This window comes from Staurois parvus, unplaced genomic scaffold (genome assembly GCF_062004578.1).
Source record: "Staurois parvus isolate SC_StPar_1 unplaced genomic scaffold, SC_StPar_1.0 ptg000020l, whole genome shotgun sequence".
NCBI lineage: Eukaryota > Metazoa > Chordata > Amphibia > Anura > Ranidae > Staurois > Staurois parvus.
This window is the reverse complement of record NW_028317816.1, coordinates 10241776-10262006: the sequence shown is the minus strand read 5'-3', so window position 1 is coordinate 10262006 and position 20231 is coordinate 10241776. Positions and strand designations below refer to the sequence as shown.

General features: G+C 38.2%; 1 protein-coding gene across 2 annotated transcripts in view; it reads left to right on the top strand.

The window, feature by feature from the left end:
- The window catches only part of TPK1 (thiamin pyrophosphokinase 1), a 667330-nt gene that overhangs the window by 121863 nt on the left and 525236 nt on the right, over positions 1-20231 (top strand). For both annotated transcript variants that reach the window (XM_089687337.1, XM_089687330.1), the window contains exon 3: positions 11779-11853. In XM_089687337.1, the coding sequence (XP_089543463.1) occupies positions 11779-11853 (75 nt within the window). The remainder of the gene's footprint in view (positions 1-11778; positions 11854-20231) is intronic.

Genomic DNA, 20231 nt, shown 5'->3' with positions numbered 1-20231 from the left:
GGTAATGATGTTCAGTAACCTCTAGCAACCAATCAGCGAACAGTAATAATTTGTAGTAACCTCTAGCAACCAGTAAGTGAGTGGTAAGGATGTGCAGTAACTTTAGCAACTAATCAATAAGCTGCATGTGCAGTAACCTCTAATAACTACTCAACGAGCTGTATATGCAGTAACCTCTAGCAACCAATCAATGAGCCTGGACTAATCAGTGAGTGTGGACCAGTTCTTTATGTTTACATTGTTAAAGTTTTCTTAGATAAGTCTATGTGGGTTTGATTTTTGGAATGCTGGGGCAGAGAGCAAAATTGGGGGGGGGCAGCTAAGAAAATGTTTGCCCAGGGTCCAATCAATACTAAAGATGGTCCTGATGTGAAAGTCAGTTGTAAATATATATTTTTTTAAGTTTTCTGCACTGGTGCTTTTTTCTAAAGGTGTAAAGCAGTATTTTTACATGGGGGAGTGGGCCACAAATTAAGCGCATTGCAAGAGCTGCATTAAGTCAATAAATGAGATGCCACCAGCGGAAATGTTTTTCTGTTAAAATTAGATTTTCACTTACAGTACATTTCAGTTACCTACAACCTAGCTTTTCAGTATTTTTACTGTGTGGACTGCTCAGAACCCCTAAACTTCTTCTAAATTCTTAATTATTTTCTAGTGTGATATCCCACATCAACTTCCATTTCACTATATTGGAAAGTTATTCACAGTCTGTCAGGTTACAGGGACCTGTACATTGAATAAATAATTGCAGCAATGCAGTGCCAGGAAGGCTGCACAGTAAAAATCTTGGCGGAGAGAGGTTGTAGGTAAGTATTATTTGTACTGAAAGCCCTAGCATGCAGGAGGAGGAGAAACCCAATAATTCTCTAAGAAAAAAATCCAAGATTGCAGCTTTGTAAATGTTCACATAGTAAAAAATATATTTGTATCCTATTACAGCGCAGATGAATGAAAAGCATTTTACATTTTACCTGAATTTTACTGATTTTTTTTTTTTTTTTTACATTTTTGGGAAGAGGTTCTGTGCTTGTTACAATTGCTTTTGCATGCCTCTCTCCCTTTCGAACCTTTTATATTTTTTATTGAGCCTGCCATTTCCGGGCCTACACATATTTCCAGGAAACTCTCCGCGCATGTTCTGACCATGGCCAGGAGAAGCATTTCTATGTGTTGGCTATCCTGTATACCCCATTCGATGCCGATTTTGTTTAAAATTCTTGCTGATGTAAGACGGATGGAATATTTGACCGCCCTACATACTTGTTCGATTGCTGTATTTGAGGCAGTATGGAACCCATGGGATACCTTTATTTCTTCTTTACCTGCCCAGAATGTACGGTTTTAGCAGCCTCTACACTGTTATTTTGTGACATATGTCCTGTACCTATGCATTTTTCTACCATCGCTGTGCTTTTTCTTGTTATTTCTCTTTCAAACGTGATGTTTGTATATTTATGTGAAAACCAATAAAAATTGTTAATTATAAAAAAAAGAAAACAAACAGGATAGAAGAGGTCCTTGCCCTTTTTTTATTTTTTATCTTTAATTTTTTTGTAAAAAATATCTTTATTTTTTATTAATAGAATAGTTGGTTTTTAGTAAACGTATCCTTTATAACCTAAGTAAATAAAAAGGATTTTCTTTTGTCCTGCCTGTTTTTATATATACACACAACACAAACAATTGATAAGTAAAGCAAATATAATTAGTAGAAACCAGAATCACGTGCATAATTTATTTTTTTATTTGTGTAATGTGTTTTAAAATTAAAACCCTGTGATGAAAGTAGTTAGAAACATATTTGTTTAATTCTTTTTCATTTGCTGCATTCCATCTATTACAATCCTGGCAAAAAATGATTGCTAGTTAAGTCTTCAGTTGCCATTCTTCAAAAGCTTTACAATCAGATGTTTAATTTTCTTCCTGGTGAAAATTGCTAATCAGCTTCTAATCATTTGAAATACCAGAGCATTAATTTAATTAAGTGAACATTTATCTTTCACTACAAGAAACAATAAATATTTATCAAGCAAGTTGAAGCTATTCTTTGCTGAAGTGTTTTTGTCATAGAAGTGCAAATTGTTTTAATTCGAAATCTATGCATGTCACAGCCATTCAATTTGACAAATAAAAATGCCGAAAATGTATCCTAACTTAATCACAACTGTTAAAACAGCTTGTTATAAGCAGAGGCATCTGTCCGCTGACTGTAGCATAAGAACCTGCTGTTATTTCTCATGTTGAAAATGGTTCATAAAGACAAAATAGATGTACACTTTAAAAAAAAAATAACTTTCCCCCTGCCCTCTTTATTTAAGACTAAAATATGCGCACGGCCATTGGTGATTATATGCTGACATCATGTGCAAAGCAGTAATTATACAGTAGTTATACACTGTATCCAGTACTAGAATATGTTTAGGATGTCTCATTAGAAATGCTGACCATGTGCAGACTTGGAAATTGACACATCCTTACATTTCTGAAGGTGTTAAAGCCTTTTCAATTTACAAAGAGAAGGGCAATGAGGTGTTCTAAAGGCCCTTTTTTTTAAAGACCCTACATTCAAATTCAATTTTATATTCTTGGTCAATCCAGAGTGGGTAATGGTCATTTGATAGCACAATCGCATCAGATAGCTGTTGTTATTGCAGTCCACTCAGCATAATCCTTAATAAAACTACAAGTGTCATTCATGAAACAACAATACAGATTTATTGTAGTATTTGGACAAAATGTCATGATCAATAGAGTCTTTTTGCTACTAAGCTCTCAGTATTGATGCTAGAAGAAACGGGGCCCTGGATAAACTATCCACTCACCAGCACCTAAAAAATGTGAACGCTGGGGGAAACTGAATGAATGAGAAGGTAATTCAAATTAATAACATTTTTGTACAGTCATAGAATTGTGTAAAATTGAGCACAATACAGCAAGACTCACATCCTAAAAATAAACTACCAAGTGAAAACTACATTGTCTACAGTATTATTGCAACTTTATTGAAGAAAGAGATGTTTCACTGAGTATTTCCAACTTCCTCAGGACTTAATGGAGGGCAAACAATCTAAAGGCTAAAGCAATTACAAAAATGATCAGTACTATCCACAGAATATGGGAAAAAAAGGTCAAAATATATTATTTTATCATGTGTACCTACAGACATGTTATAAACTATCCATGGGCATCCCTGTGGGTACCAATGTTTACAAGGCAGGAAAAGAAAGGAGGTGCTGCCAAGGAATACAGGAGAACACATAACCCCAAAGATCTAGAGATTTTTTTTTCTAATATACTAGTGTTAATTAATAGGTTATTTAAATGAGCAGTATAATCTCACCTATTTAATTAGTCAGTCATGTACAGCTTGCCCCTGCCTATGTATACGCAATCTGTTATCCACCCAAAATGGTCTGATGTAAATAAACACCAGGAAGAGCACTTTTAACAAATTAAGTGTGTGTGAAACTCTGTATACATTAGTCCTAGGTGTTCTGTCACAGACAGAGTTTGGAGCGACACTCTGGTGCAAATGTCACTCCAAGGAGATTCGTCTGTAACGCCATAGCTTGCTGCACACAATGTGGAGGGGCATGTGACATAAGTCATTAGACATACCCAGCCCCAAAGAGACAGGGTGTGGCAAGATGGCTGCTGTAGGAGGGGCAGATCAAACTCTGCTAGCAATCTGATAGAATTGGGATTACAGTGAAGGAAATAAGTATTTGATCCCCTGCTGATTTTGACCAGACCTAGGGTGACTGACAGTTGTTTTGTGTTTCTTCCACTTGCGAATGATTGCACCAACTGTTGTCACCTTCTCACTAAACTGCTTGGCGATACTTTGGTAGCCCAGTCCAGCCTTTTGTAGGTCTACAATCTTGTCCCTGACATCCTTAGACAGCTCTTTGGTCTTTGCCATGATGGAGAGTTTAGAATCTGATTGTTTGATTGCTCCTGTGGACAGGTGTCTTTTTATACAGGTGACAAAATGAGATTAGCAGCACTCCCTTTAAGAGACTGCTTCTAATCTCAGCTTGTTACCTGTATGAAAGGCACCTGGTAGCCAGAAATCCTGCTAAATGATAGGGGATCAAATACTTATTTCCCTCATGAATTTTCAAATCACTGCAGAATTTGTTAGACATGCATTTCTTTTGAATTTTCTGTTGCTGTTCTGTCTCTCAGTGTTACAATACACCTACCATTCGATTTTTAGACTGATCATTTCTTTGTGAGTGGGCACACATTCAAAATCAGTAGGTGATCAAATACTTATTTCCTTCACTGTATATGCAATCCCACATAGCACCTATAATCCACATCAAAAATACTACACAAAGATGTATAGTTACAATATGTAGAATACTTGAACAAACAATGCATGTAAAATGACAAACCACATATCCAATATATTACATTAATCATGGTAGTAGAATAAACTAGATGTGTATAATGAATTCAGCAGTTTATTCATACAATATATCAAAGGTATGCATCCAATACACCCAAACACATCACATTAAAATTAATGTACTAGGTTTTTGTTTTTTTTTAAACCTCTCACTGCAAGAGCTGTTTTTTCAGTTTTGCACACTTTAAAAAAAATAATTTTAGGCCTGAAGATTAAAACTCCCAAACAGTAAATATTTTATTAAAGCATGAACCCTGTAGAATAAAATGGTGGTATTTACAATTTTTTATGTCATTAGCACAGTGATTGTCAAGCGCAAGTTTTCAAAAAAATACAATAACATTAATTTTAGTGTCCAAAAATGTAATATATTACCCCATTTCTTTAGTAAAACAATAAATATCACCAAGTAAGTAGATACCCAACAAACCATACCATACCACCAAGCCTTGCTGTACTTTGGTACCCAAAGTTTTCATAGGCAATGCTTTATTCTTATAGGTCATCAATTATTCAGGAATAATATCCCTAGAATTAACAATATGTAACAAGAAGTTGTAACATTCCTAGGCACACCCGATGTCTGCTTGTTGTTCATATGTGTGTGTACAGCCCTGGCCCAAGGTTTTCAGAATGATGGAAATATTAATTTTCACAAAGTTTGCTGCTTAAGTGTTTTTGAATCTTTTTGTCAGATGTTACTATGGTATACTGAAGTATAGTTACAAACAATTTCATAAGTGTCAAAGGCTTTGACAATTACATTAAGTTTATGCAAAGAGTTTCCTGGCCATGGACCCAAAATTTCAATGTTTTGTTCCCCAAGCCACTTAGTTATTACTTTTGCCATATGGCAAGGTGCTCCATCATGCTGGAAAAGGCATTGTTAATCACCAAACTGTTGGATGGTTGAGAGAAGTTGCTCTCAGAGGATGTTTTTGTACCTTTCTTTATTCATGGCTGCATCCTTAGGCAAAATTGTGAGTGAGACCTCTCCCTTGACAGAGAAGCCACCCCACACATGAATGGCCTCATGATGCTTTACTGTTGGCATGACAGAGGACTGATGGTAGCGCTCACCTTTTCTACTCCGGACAACGTTTTTCCCGGATGCCCCAAACAATCAGAAAGGGGATTCATCAGAGAAAATTACTTTTCCCCAGTCCTCAGCAGTCCAATCCCCCTGTATCATTTTGCAGCATATCAGTTTGTTCCTGATGTTTTTCCTGGTGAGAAGTGGCTTCTTTTCTGCCCATCTTGACACCAGGCTATCCTCCAAAATTCTTTGCATCACTGTGCATGCAAATGCACTCACACCTGCCTTCTGCTATTCTTGAACAAGCTCTGCACTGGTGGTGCCCCGATCCAGCAGCTGAATCAACTTTAGGAGTCAGTCCTATCGCATGCTGAACTTTCTTGGGTTCCCTGAAGCCTTCTTCACAACAGTTGAACCTCTCTCCTGCTATCTTAGTAGCAGCAATATCCTTGCCTGTGAATCCTTTTTTATGTAAAGCATGACTGCATGTGTTTCCTTGCAGGTAAATTAATATTTTATCATTCTCAAAACTTTTGGCCAAGGCTGTACATGAGGGTATGCTCATTTTTTTTTCTTTTTTGGGGGTTAAATGCTTGGATGTGCATTTCATTTTTAACCTTTTATTCCAAGGGGCCTACTTTCCTAACTGCTGGTAATAATATGAATGTGCCTACAAATTGGGATTTTGTGATATACAGTAGTTTCCAAAAGATTGGTGGCAATGCAGTTTTGTGTTGATACAATATACTCCCCAGTAGGGATCTGTATACTAATAACTAATATCCCATCACCAATAAACACCTGGTGTAGCATGACCTGAGAGTGTGTTGATTTTACATTCCACAAATAGAAAAGAAAGGAAAATGCCCTATCAAGTGTAAATCATCTTTACGTGTCTATATATATTTGTTGTACTCATCACCTGTGTAACCACTTACCTCCTGGAGTGTTTTCTGCATCTTCAAAATATGTCTCAGATCTGGATCAAGAGAACAAGCCTCAAGAAGTTCAATATGTAGTGAGGAAGATCTACAAGAAAACTTTCAATTCAACCATCTCCACAATGTACAGTAGCAGTTAACACTACTTTTATATTTTTAACTGAAAAACCAACAATATTTACACAATATAAGGCTGCGAATATAGTACAGGAGATAACCAGAGACTGCGGACATACTACAGGAGATGACCAGAGACTGCGAACATACTACAGGAGATGACCAGAGACTGCGAACATACTACAGGAGATGACCAGAGTCTGCAGACCTTTGGGGAGGGGGGGGGCAGGTACCCAAATTTAACAGGTACCCTCTCCCACTTTTGCGGAATTGTCCTCCCTGTAGTCTTGTGGGACACGTGACAGGCCCCAGAAGACTACAGGTGGCCATTCACAAAGCGCAGCGCTTCTTGTGCATATGCAGTGGGCACACGGCTGTGAAGCAGCAAGCGTTCTCAGCTGGGTGCCCACACTGAAGATGCCGGTGCCAGGGAGAGAAGATGGCCGGTGAAAGCAGGACACTGCTGGACCAAGGAACAGGTAGGATCGAGGAGCAAGTTCTTCTGCACAGTAGAGCCGAACGGCCGGCCCAGTATTCTAACACGGCGGCGCGAATACCGGGTCTGCCACTCCATATTCACTCCATAAGACGCACAGACATTTCCCCTCATTTTGGGGGGGGGGGGAGTGCGTCTTATGGAGCGAACAATACGGTAAATGTGATTTAAATGATTAGGCAGTAAAAAGAAAAAAACTAAGTAAAAGACTTCAATACATTGATTAATTATCCCAAATTACATTGAAACAACAGATAACTCGACTGTGATTTCGATCTTCACATACCTTGGTTTTCTTGTTTGATATGACTTTGAGAGTTGTGTATACAATATATTTAGCATAGCTTTGTTATATCTCTGTAGATTTTTCCTTATGCTTATTTACACATCATGGGGTTTATTTACTAAAGCTGGAGAGTCCAAAATCAGACTCCCTTCTGCATAGAAACCAATCAGCCTCTAACCTCAGCTTGTTCAATGAAGCTTTGGCAATGAAACCTGGAAGCTGATTGGTTTCTATGCAGAAGGGAGTCTGATTTTGGACTCTCCAGCTTTAGTAAATAAACCCCCTTATGTCTCTTGTTCTTCTGAACTGTTTTGTTGCACACTGTGTGAAATGGTTAATTGAGATGGATATGTCTCTAGTAATTTCCTTGTTACACTACTGTATTTGTTATTCCTTTCAGTAATGCAATGTCTAAAATATTCCTAATAAAATAGATTATGAAATGAAAACAACCTATAAATATGTTCTTATGTTTAGGCATTTTTGAATGGATAAAATTATTTGAAAATATTTTTCCTCAATAAAATATCTTGTAAATCTGTTTTGCAGTAATTCAGTATAAAAAAGAAGCTGTCACTTTTTTCCCTGCTTGAAACAATATAAAACCAATTATTTCTCCAAGAAAATATGATAATACAGAACATCCAATCTTTATTAACTTACAATGGGGAAAATAATTATTTGATCCCCTTCAGATTTTGTAAGTTTGCCCACTTACAAAGAAATGAAAGGTCTATAATTTTTATCATAGGTGTATTTTAAATGATAGACAGAACATCAACAACAATCCAGTAAAAACACATGATACAAATGTTATAAATTGAGTTGCAGGTCAGTGAGTAAAATAAGTATTTGATCCCCTACCAACCAACAATAATTCTGGCTTCCACAGACTGGCTATGTGCCCATGTGGTACACAGATTAGTCCTGTCAATTTAAGAAGGTGCTCCTAACAACAACTCGTTATGTGTATAAAAGACACCTGTCCACAGAATCTTTCTTCCATTCAAACCTCATCACCATGGGCAAATGATCAAAGAGCTGTCAAAGGACGTCAGGGACATTATTGTAGACCTGCACAAAGCTGAAATGGGCTACAAAACTATCGGCAAGAAACTTGGTGAGAAGGAAACAACTGTTGGAGCAAATATTCACAAATGGAAGAAATACAAAATAACCATCAATCTCCCTTGATCTGGAGCTCCATGCAAGATTTCGCCTCATGGGGTAAGGATGATCATGAGAAAAGTGAGGGATCAGCCCAGAACTACACAGGAGGAGTTTGTGAATGATCTCAAGGCAGTTGGGACCACAGTCACCAAACAAACCATAGGTAACTTAATACGCCGCCATAGATTGAAATCCTGCAGCACCTGCAAGGTCCCCCTCCTCAAGAAGGTACATGTACAGACCCGTATGAAGTTTGACAATTAACATCTAAATGATTTAGAGAAGCATTGGGAGAAAGTGCTGTGGTCAGATGAGACCAAAATTGAGCTCTTTGGCATTACCTCGACTCGTTGTGTTTGGAGGAAGAAAAATGCTGACTATGGCCCTAAGAACACCAACCCCACAGTCAAGCACGGAAGTGGGGAAAAATTATGCTTTGTAGCTGTTTTTTTGCTAGAGGTACAGGTTGACTTTGCCGCATTGAGGAGCCAATGGATGGGGCCATGTATTGTAAGATTTTGGATGAGAACCTTCTTCCCTCAGCCAGAACATTGAAGATGGGTCGTGGATGGGTCTTGCAGCATGGCAATGACCCAATACATACCGCCAAGGCAACAAAGGAGTGGCTCAAGAAGAAGCACATTAAGGTCTGGCCTAGCCAGTCTCCAGACCTTAATCCTATAGAAAATGTATGGAGGAAGCTTAAACTTTGAGTTGCCAAGCCACAGCCAAGAAACCTTAAGCATTTAGAGAAGACCTGTAAAGAAGAGTCAACCAATATCCCTCCTGAAATGTGTGCAAATCTGGTAACCAACTACACGAAACGTCTTACCTCTGTGCTTGCCAACAAGGGTTCCTCCACCAAGTACTAACTCATGTTTTGTTTGGGGATCAAATACTTATTTCACTCACTAAACTGCAACTCAATTTCTATCTTTTGTGTCATGTGTTTTTTCTGGATTTTTGGTTGATATCCTGTCTCTATCATTTAAAATACACCTATGATGAAAATGATAGACCCTTCATTTCTTTGTAAGTGGGCAAACATGACATGCATTAAACAGAAAGTGCAGTATTTAAAAAAAAAAAAAAAATATATCAATCGTATACTAATCATCTGTATGAAGTGTTAAAGTAATCCTAAAGTCTGCTAACTAATTTGCTTATTATAAGTGAAGTTCCAGCCGTTTTTGTGTTTATTAAAAGTCAGCAGCTACAAAAACTGTAGCTGCTGACTTTTAATAAACACACGCTCACCTGTCTCAGTCCAGCGATCTTCTCACCCGCACAGTCCCTTCTCTCCTTTCCTCCACGGTGCGGGCATTTCAACTGTGGGCACCAGGCTGTGACAGCTTGCGGTTTCACAGCCTGGTGTCCACTTTGCATGCGTGAGTCGCACTGCGCCTCCTTATTGGTCCAGCAGTCTCCTGGGAAAAGTTTGCAGGAGACTGTGGGAGGAAGGAGGGGGCCAAACTTCCGCCTCACTTGCGAACTGAGCCAGAAGTGGGAGCAGGTACGTGTTAAAGCCAGGTACCTGCTAACCCCTCCCCCCTAAAAGGTGCCAAATATGGCAGTGGAAGTTGGGAGGAGGCAAATAAGTGGAGCTTCCACTTTTGAGTGGAACTCCACTTTAAATATCCTCTCACCCAATATTTTAACAGCCAGCAAAGAAAAAAAATGTTGCTATGCATAACAAGCACCCCAGGCTCAGTTCATCTGCAGGTCTCCTCTCTATTCTTGTCTGTGGAGTCAGTTGAGTGCTGTCCATGTCCAGCAAGTGTCCTCAAGTAGGGCCAATGATTCATTGGTTATACCCAGGGAAGAGGGTGTTGAATTCAACTTTTAGGAAAAAGCATAATTGATGTACTAATGCAGAGCTGGGCCAACACAGAGGCTGGAAAGGTTCCTGCCTCAATTGCTGGGGTGGTAGTGGGACATAGCTGGAGCTGAAGCCGCTATTGCTGTCAATGTTCTGAGGAAGCAACTCCTCTGTGTGGCTAGCTAAGGAACTTAAAAAAACACTGCTTGCACAGATGTTGAGTGTTGTTTTTTTTTCCAGCCTGTAAAAACACATTTTACATGCCACATTTTCCTGCCAGCAGTAATGGCGTTCAGATGTGCTTTTTCAGACGTCCCTTGTGCATAAGGCCTATTAGTGCTTGCATTCAAATTAAAGTATTGTCCTTTAATCTGCACATAATGACAGTACTAGTGAACCTGCAATTGTTAAAAAAAAAAAAAAAAAAAAAAATCTTTTTTTTTTTTTTTAAGTCAGCTGTTTCTTCCTTTTCTTCTTGCCTTTTTTCTTCTTTTTTTCTGCAGATTTTTCTTTTTAGCTTTCATATGTCAACATTTTTTCACTTTTGTCCATTTTGTTTCCATTGTTAACGCTACATAAAAAAATTGAAATCACAAAAATTAAGGAGTCTATTAAGTCATTTGAAAATACTCATACTTGTTACAAAAAAACCCATAATTTATGGTGCATTTATGTAGGGAACAGCTGACAATTTTGGAATATTTTCTTTTCAATATACATGTACATGTCAATGCCCATAGTGATTTATGTGAGTTATGCAGGGAGCTCATTAATATTTTCAGGATGAACATGTCATTGGTCAATAATAGCTTTTTGTGTTTATACATGAGTGCATTTTTATGTATGTGCATGCCAGGATTTGAACCTCATTGTGAAGTCATAGGCAGTGGAAATATGTTTCTTTTAGTTGGTTGGTGTTTAGATACCTGTTTGTTAGGACATCACTGACGTCACACTTTTGGAGGTTTTTGGGAGGTTAAGACCTGTGAAAATAAAGGGATTGATTACTAAAACTGTAATCTGGTGCAGCTTTTGTATAGAAACCTTCAGCTTCCAGTTTTTTTTTTTGTCAGCTTAATTGAACAAGCTGAAGTTAGAAGCTGATTGGCTACCATGCTCAGCTGCACTCTCTAGTTTTAGCAAATCGACCCCAAAGTGTTTTATTTGCATGGTTGCAAACTTATGTCTGCAAATTCCAGTGTAATCCACTTTGATGTGAGGCCATTTGTTCTGAATTGCATTTGGGTGTGGGTGGATCTTGCAATGAATTCTTCTTGATTAGCTGGTGGAAATACTAATTATCACAATTACACTGAGCAAGTGACATCAGTATGTCAATGATGGATCATTGGTGTCAGCAACTTATTTTTACAGTAGTCCAAAGTTCTATAGTTATTTCACACCATTTATATGCCAACGTGTTTTTGTGCGAGATGTTTTTGTTGATTTTTCTTTATATGATAACACCTCTTAACGTATTTCTCTCTTCCTTGCAGAACATTTGAACTGTGGGCTTATTATTCTTAATCAACCCCTGAACAACACTCTGTTGATTCAACTATGGAGTAAAGGTAATGAATGCACTGTTTACCAATTCAAAAATTATCTTTGCTGTATGTGACCATATAAATTCATAATGAACTCTCATTTTGCTACTTAAACTCTCAAGTTGATTTGCTTCAAGAATGATTGCAATATTATACATCAAACTGCTGTTATGAGAGCACATCACCTAACAGAAAGAAATCAGGCAATATGTTATCTACTGCACACATTGAGATGCCACTTCCCTTTGGTTGAAAAAAAATAATCCTGTCTATATCAGTGACATACTTTGCAAGGATGTTAATAAACACCACTACAGAATCTTTCGTTCTGCTGCTTTGCTAGAAATTCACACCTCTATTCCACTTACTTTCTTCATTTTGTGTTCCCAGTGGGAGGGTCTGTGTCTTGTAGTGACATAATTGGTCCCAGTGTGCTAATAAGACACACTGCTGAGAAAACCAGTGAACCAATCATATTAACAAGAAATGACTTCTCTGGGAACATTCTGTACACACCCCCAGTTACAGTGCTTACAGGAAAGCAGCATTTTTTTAATGGCCGTTTTAGAAAATTATAGCTGGCTTTAGATTGAAATGAAATTATTTTAATAGCGTTAAATTACAAAATGGTTTGTGTAGGTATGTAAATATTCTATATTACTTTTCCCTATGAAAGAATCATACAGTTACATTTTTAATACATCCTTCCCAACATTTTTGCCCTGGAGGAATCCTTTAAAAAAGGTATCGGAGGAACCCTGGAAAAAGTTTCTGATCTGCAGCCCACAACAGGTTAGTGAGATTAGTGAGTTGTGGACAAATGTGGAGATATAACAATAAATAGAAAAATAAATGCAAAACCCACACTGCATTTATGTTCAGTGCAAAATTTACATTATATTGGTGTTCAGTGCAAACTCCACTCTGCAGTGGAACTGATTGCACAACTGAACAGAGCTTTTCAGACTTATAATTTGTTCAGGTAAAAAAATGAACTATATCAGGCCAGAAGACCATGCCGAAGGACGTTTGGAGCTTATGAGTTGGCTGTGTAATCCTGAATATTAAGAGAAAAAAGCAATAACAATTATTCATCCATATATAAAATTGTGCATTAAACAGCCTGGGAGTGGCAACTAGCAGCAAGAACACACATAGCTAGGAGTGATATCGTATGTACTCTCCAGCGCCTCAGGAAATGCACAGACAAAGGGAAGCCTAGGGAACAAGGACAGCGACAACCAAATGAGATGCTTCAGGGGTGCAGCCCTCCTCAGATGGGGAGATCATCCACTAGATAAGGAATAAACAGGTGTGTGCGCCACCTGTTTATTCTTTATCTAATAGCTAGGAGTAAGATCAAAGTGTTTTAGAGATTTCTACTCATAAAACTTACTCAGAATCAGAGTAAAAACTTGACTGGGCTGAGTTTTTCAGAATCCAATCCAGGTAACAATTTTAATGATTTCTATTCATATTCAATCCAAAACTAAAGATTTTAAAAATTTTGCACAGATCTCCTATTCATTGGATTCTACTTACCAAATATACAGTACATGGTCCTGCACCGCTAGATATATGTGACCGTACCCCTTATTCTCATCAGGCCTCTACTTTATCCTACATCGCTCAGTGACATCAGGAGCTGGAACTCCAATTGGCAGTACTTAAAATAGCTGCAAGGGGAATAGTGGAGTTAATGTTAGCTCAATATAAACTTGTTGCAACAACAGCTAGTGGCAGAAACCCAGGGAACTTCTCGTGGTGCCCAATGGTTCCTCCGAACCCCACTTAAAAAACTGTTTTAGTGGTTTATAATAAGTCCTTTGGGAAAATATAGCTTTCCTTTCAAATTTAACCTGAACTTTGAAGCTCAAGTTAGAAACTAGGTTTTGGAAATCTTCAAATATACTTTATTTCCAAATATATAATGATGGAGGCAGTTTATTGGTTCTATAATACAAAGAGTCCAGCACACTCCATACAACAATGAGGCCCAGTCATAGATAGGTACTATGATGATTTTTATTTTTTCTTAAACAAACCAAAAACCACTGAAAAATTTTTTTAAAAAAAGTTTTTTCTTAGTTTTTGTTATACAATTTGGAAATAAGTTATTTTTCTCCTTCACTGATGTGCGCTAATGAGGCTGCAGTGATGGGCACTGATAGGCTGCACTGATGGACACTAATAGGTGGCACTGATGGGCACTGATGAGGCACTGGTAGGTTGCACTGATGGGCATTGGCAGGCATCACTGATGGGCACTGAAAGGCAGCACTGATACATGACACTGATATATGGCACTGTTAGGCAGCACTGACTGGCACTGTTAGGCAGCACTGACTGGCACTGATAGGCAGCACTGACTGGCACTGTTAGGCAACACTGACTGGCACTGATAGGCGTCACTGACTGGCACTGATAGGCGGCACTGATGCGCACTGATAGGCGACACTGACTGGCACTGATAGGTGGCACTGATTGGGAGCACTGATAGGTGGCACTGATTGGCATTGATAGGTGGCACTGACTGGCACTGATGGGTGACATTGAAAGGCAGCTTAGATGGGCACTGATATGTGGCATTGATGTACGCTGGTATGCACTGATATGTGGCATTGATGTGGCACTAATGGGCACTGGCACGTGGCACTGATGAGCACTGACTGCTGGCACTGATGGACACTGACAGGTGGCACTTCTGAGGCAACACTGATCATCAGGGCACACTGATCATCACTGCCCTGATGATCAGTGTACATGTCCCCTCCGTGGAAAGACGATTGCCGGCTCTCCTCTCCTCTCGAGCTGTCAGCTTGATAGCTGGAGAGGAGAGAAATGCCGATAACCAGCATTTCCGTGTTTACATGTGATAAGCTGTGATTGGACACAGCTGATCACATGACGGAGCCGACATCTTCGGCTCTTTCCGTGATCCGCTGTGTCCGAGGGACACAGCGCATCGGCGATCGCCACGCTGCACGTTCCCTGAGCCGCGCATGCGCGGTGAGAATGGAAGGACGTCATATGGCGTTCTATCAGAACGAGAGAACCACCTTGCTCCCGTCATTGTACTATAGAGCGGGCGGAAGGTGGTTAAACAAAAAAGAAACTATCTCTGACCAGCTGCCCCAAGATTACGTATACTCTACTGTTTGCCAAAAGTCCACAAAGACCCTGTCAATCCCCCTGGAAGGCCCATAGTAAGCGGCATAGGCTCCCTTTGCTCACGTGTTGGAGAGTACATTGACTACTTTCTCCAACCTTTGGTTTGTGATACCCCCACTTTCCTTAAGGATACCAATAGATCTGAAAGAGATAACACTCCATACCCCGCCTTATCTGGTTACTGCAGATGTGGCTGCTTTATATAGCAACATTAAACATGAAGATGGAATGACTGCTGCTGAATTTTATCTCAACACAGGCACAGATATCACAATGGCTCAGAAAAGTTTTGTTCTTGAACTTCTCAATTTTGTAATGAGCCACAATTATTTTTGGCTTTGTGATAAATATTATCTGCAGACGACAGCGTAGCAATGGTTGCCAAGTTTGCCCCTAGTCTGGCCAACCTCTTTATATCCAGAAGGGAAGAGGACTTAACCTATGCTAGAGATTGGCCAGCTCTTATTTTCTATAGACGATATATAGATGATATATTATTACTTTGGCAAGGAGATGAATCCTCACTTATTAATTTTTTCACCACGCTTAATTTTAATGACTTGAATATTAAGCTCACCTACCAACACGATTATAGTGAAATAAACTTTTTAGATCCCACCCTTTTTAACCAAAGCCCTGGGATTTTTACAAAAACTTTTTGTTAAAGCTACAGACAAAAATGGTTACATGCCTATGGACAGCTGCCATCATCCAAGTTGGTTAAGCAATATTCCAAAAGGACAATTTCTGCGCCTACGCAGAAATTGTAACATGAAAGAGGATTTTGTTTTGCATGCTAATTTTCTCAGAAATAGATTTTTGGAAAAGGGTTATGACCCGGTTACCTTGGATAAAGAAATCAAAGAAGTTGGTGATTTGAACAGAGAGGATCTTTTTGTCTCTAAAACGACTTCTAAATCGAATAAATTCTGTCCTTTCATTACAAACTTCTCCGTACAGTACAAAGAGGTCGCTAAAATTATTAAAAAGAACTGGACTATCTTGAAGAATGGCCCAGTACTAGGTAATGTTTTACCCGACCACGCTGAAATCACTTATCATAAAGCACTTTCATTAGGGCACACTTTAGCGCCAAATGTGGTCAACCCCCCAAGCAAGTGTCTTTTGGTTTTGGCCTAAAAGGTTTTTACCCATGTAACAGATGCATGCTATGTCTCCATAATGGAATCCATAAGAAACCTTTTTGCTCTAGTGTGACAGGAAAGAGGTATGATATAAAGTCACTCATCACTTGCAATAGCATGCACGTGGTTTACCTTCTAGAATGTCCCTGTGGTAAACAGTACATTGGGAGAACTACGAGAAGACTTAGAGACAGATTAAGGGAACATTTATATAACATCAAAAGAGGATATAAAGAACATTCCCGCTCCAAGCATTTTCGTGACTTTCATAATAGGAATCCGTCTTGTCTCAAGTTTGTGGGCATAGACATTATTAAGAAACATTGGAGAGGAATGCACAAACGTAGAAACTTATCTATGATGGAAACAAAATGGATTTTCTAATTACATTCACTTATACCACATGGCTTGAATGTTGATCTTGACATTAATTGTTTTATCGACACAAGCTAATTTTGACTTCCTTGAGCTTTTACCTTTTTATACAGAATAAATATATATAAATTTTTACTCTTAATCCTTTATTTTATTCTGTTTCCCTTATTCATGTGTATAGTATGGTTTCTATTTTTTATGGTTTTTACGTTTGATATTTTCCATGATATTTTTTATGGTTTTTTCGCATTACTTTTAGGTCTCTTCTTTTAGCTTTTATGTTCCAGTGCCTTCTTTCTAGATATTTTTTATTTAGATTTTTTTATATATATAATTTTTTATATATGTAATTATATATTTTTATTTAATTTATATTAATTCATTATAACAATTGTCTGTTTTTACCATATTTTTTGAGATGATTATTTCGCATATCATCGTATCGTATCTGGTTTAACCCATACTTTTTATCTATAATATTGATTATGGATTTTATCGTCTTTATTTACATATGCTGGTACACATCTGCTTTTTATGTATTTAATTCCTATACTATTTGTTCATACTACCTTTTAAACATTATTGTCAGATCATGAGTTGGATTGTTTTTTAATATTATAATATTGTGATTGTAATAGGGGAGATTGTTTGCCCCGATTGTTTAATACTGACCCATTCAACTATATGACAAGTGCATTCTCCCCATCTGTCTGCTTTCTGAATCCAGTCACTAAGATGGGCGCTCTCAGGTGTACCGCGCATGCACGGCTTCACCAATATGGCATCTAATCGCTGTACTGCGCATGAGCGTGGCTCCGTATATAAACAAGCTTCTGGTTATGGCACGCTCCCTTTGATAACGTGCACGAGCACGAAACATGTTAGGGAGGAGCCAAGCCAGTGACGTCACGCAGCACAGGCCATGAGGAAGGCCGGCGGCCATCTTTGAATCTGTTTCCATATTCATCTTGCCAGATGTGAGTGCAAAGTCTTTTTTGCTGTAATTTTTTGACATAATAAAAATATACTGCACTATCAAGCACTCTTTTTCTGGCTCATTTGTTCATGAGCATTTTAAGGTGGATTCCTTTAGTGCATTTTTGGTCCATTTACATCTGGATTGGAGTTATCCTGGAGATCTGGAGAGTAGCAGTCGAATGATCAGCTGATGTGCGGATGTATGCCAGATGATCCCAGAGGTTACCCCTAGGATGCTGATGACCAGGAGTGGTCTATGTACTCAAATGCACTTTTAATTGCGCTATCTGGTTAGTGCAATATATACTCATTCTCACATCCACTGGAAGCACGGAAGTTCACCTTTTTATATATTGGATGTTTATCTCATTATTGGATGTCAATATCGCACCTTATGCGTCATATCTAGATGCTATTATCACCTTTATTGTAGCGCTCCACAGCGCATTTTTATATTTATATTTATATTTTATTTTGTTGTTTTATAAGTCATAATTTTTAATAGCGCTGCATTTCTGAATATGTATGTTTTATGAGGGTTGGAGGTTGACCTTTAATGCCAGCTGCTTATTCTATTCCACCTAGCGCTCGTATATCAATTATTACTCTTTATTTTTACATCTGTTGACCAATATTTGTTTCTTACGGGCTTATCATTTTGATCATCTTTGTTCACCTTAATGTTGACTGTTTACTCTCTTTGTGTAAAATTCTTTAAAAAACACATACTAAACAAATGAATATCCTCAATAGGAGAATAATTTAAAAGTGAATCAATATATACGAGAATGAACACTGCACAGCCCAGTGTACATTCTAAAGCAGATTTCAAACAGGTAGGTAAGTGTTTTTTTTTTTTTTTCTTATTGCAGAAGAGACATAGCATGTATTTTCTGCTGTAAAGAGCCTGCTTGCTCACATTTTTTTCTTTTTCAGATTAGTTCTGCTTTAACTGATCCTTAAGCAGTTTAAAAGGCTTTACATAATTAATATTATGTTTATTATTATTGTTAATTTATACAGTTCTCAACCAGATTAGAGAAAAGAGGGTGTTAATTTGCTGAAAATGGGAAAACCACTTAGAGTCTTAGACTAACAAATGAATGGATGACTTGTTTAAACAGTTTATATATTTAGAAAGACATTAATGCTTGATTCACATCTATGCGAGTTTACGGCCCGGGTTTGCGCAGGCATGGCAGCCCATTCTTTTAAATGTGCATTAGATATACATGGGGTGGAAGATGGAGACAGAAAATCTCTCCAGATCCTTATGGGTAGGTTTTACTGGTACCACACCCTTAATTGGAAATGTAGTTAAATATAACCCTAGCAAGAAAAAACTAATGGGGTTTTAAAGATACAAAACGATATCAATTGTACAAAAAAATGATTTAACATCTTTTATTAAGTTAAAAAAAACACCATATTGGTGGAACATGACAATCAAACACATAAATGGATAATATGATAATAATATGAGGATATGTCGGTTTTTTTTTTTTTTTTACCTTCAACCCGCTGGTTGAGCGAAAAAAAATGCCCCATGTATACCCAGGTTTAGTGTCTCCCATTTGTGCTGCCCAAGCCTGCTCTTTGCTATTCAGTGTTTATAGCCACTGAAGTTAACAATGTAAGTACTACCATGTGTGTGTTTAGGTGCCACAGATAGAGATAAATGGGTTACTTACCTCCCTTAAAGCCTAAATTTTGTCAAAACATGTTTTAAAAAAACAGCATGAAGAACATTACTTACAGTCAATGTGATGTGTCCCTTGTGCTGCTGTCTGTGGATTTAGTTGAGCTCTTCCCTCTTTTTTTTTTTTTTAATCCACCTTGATGGAACTTGACGATTTATTAATTTTTCCTAAATGGTTGAATGTAGATTTCCAGGTTGTTAAGACTATGTGAGTTTCTTACACTCACTACTCACCGGCTGTGTAAACATTGTAATCTACATCTCCATATGTATCACTGTGAGACCACATATTTGCCTGTTATCTGTGCATTTTTTAAACATTTATTGAAAGGGAAAAAAAAGCTTGTGTATAATTTTTATATATTTGTCCTATAATTGATTTTAACCAGTTGCCACCCGGTCTATGGCCAAATGGCGGCCGGGCAAACACTTCGTCCCTCCGGGAGGATGCCATATGGCGTCCTTTCCGAAACGCGCATTGCGCATGCTCACAGGGCCACGCTGTGGAGAGATCTGTCACCAGCTGTGTACCTCGGACACGGCCGATGACAGATCTGTGTACCGGCCCCGTTGCCACTACCATGTGACCTGCTGTGACCAATCACAGCAGGTCACATGACAGTTGTATACGATGGATGGCTTCCTTTCATGCCATCCATCGTATACAAGTGTGTCTAGCTGTGAATGGGCACAGCGATCACATGCACAGGTTGGGCAAATTACAGCCCATCTGTGTCATGTGATTAGCCGTGGCCAATCACAGCTAATCACAACAAAAAAAAACTGAATGAATCGATTTCATTCAGTTAAATGCTTGCAAAAAGGGGTAATTTGTGGGATATCTGTTCTGTTCTGACATTTTTGAGCCTCAAGAAATTAGATTGGCTGTCAGTACTTCAGGACTGATCAATTTATAAGATATATCCCATAATTTGTGAACTCTATAACTTTCCTACAGACTAAATAAATACTGATTTGGGTTATTTTCACCAAAGAAATGTAGAAGAATACATCTTGGCCTAAATTTACGTAGA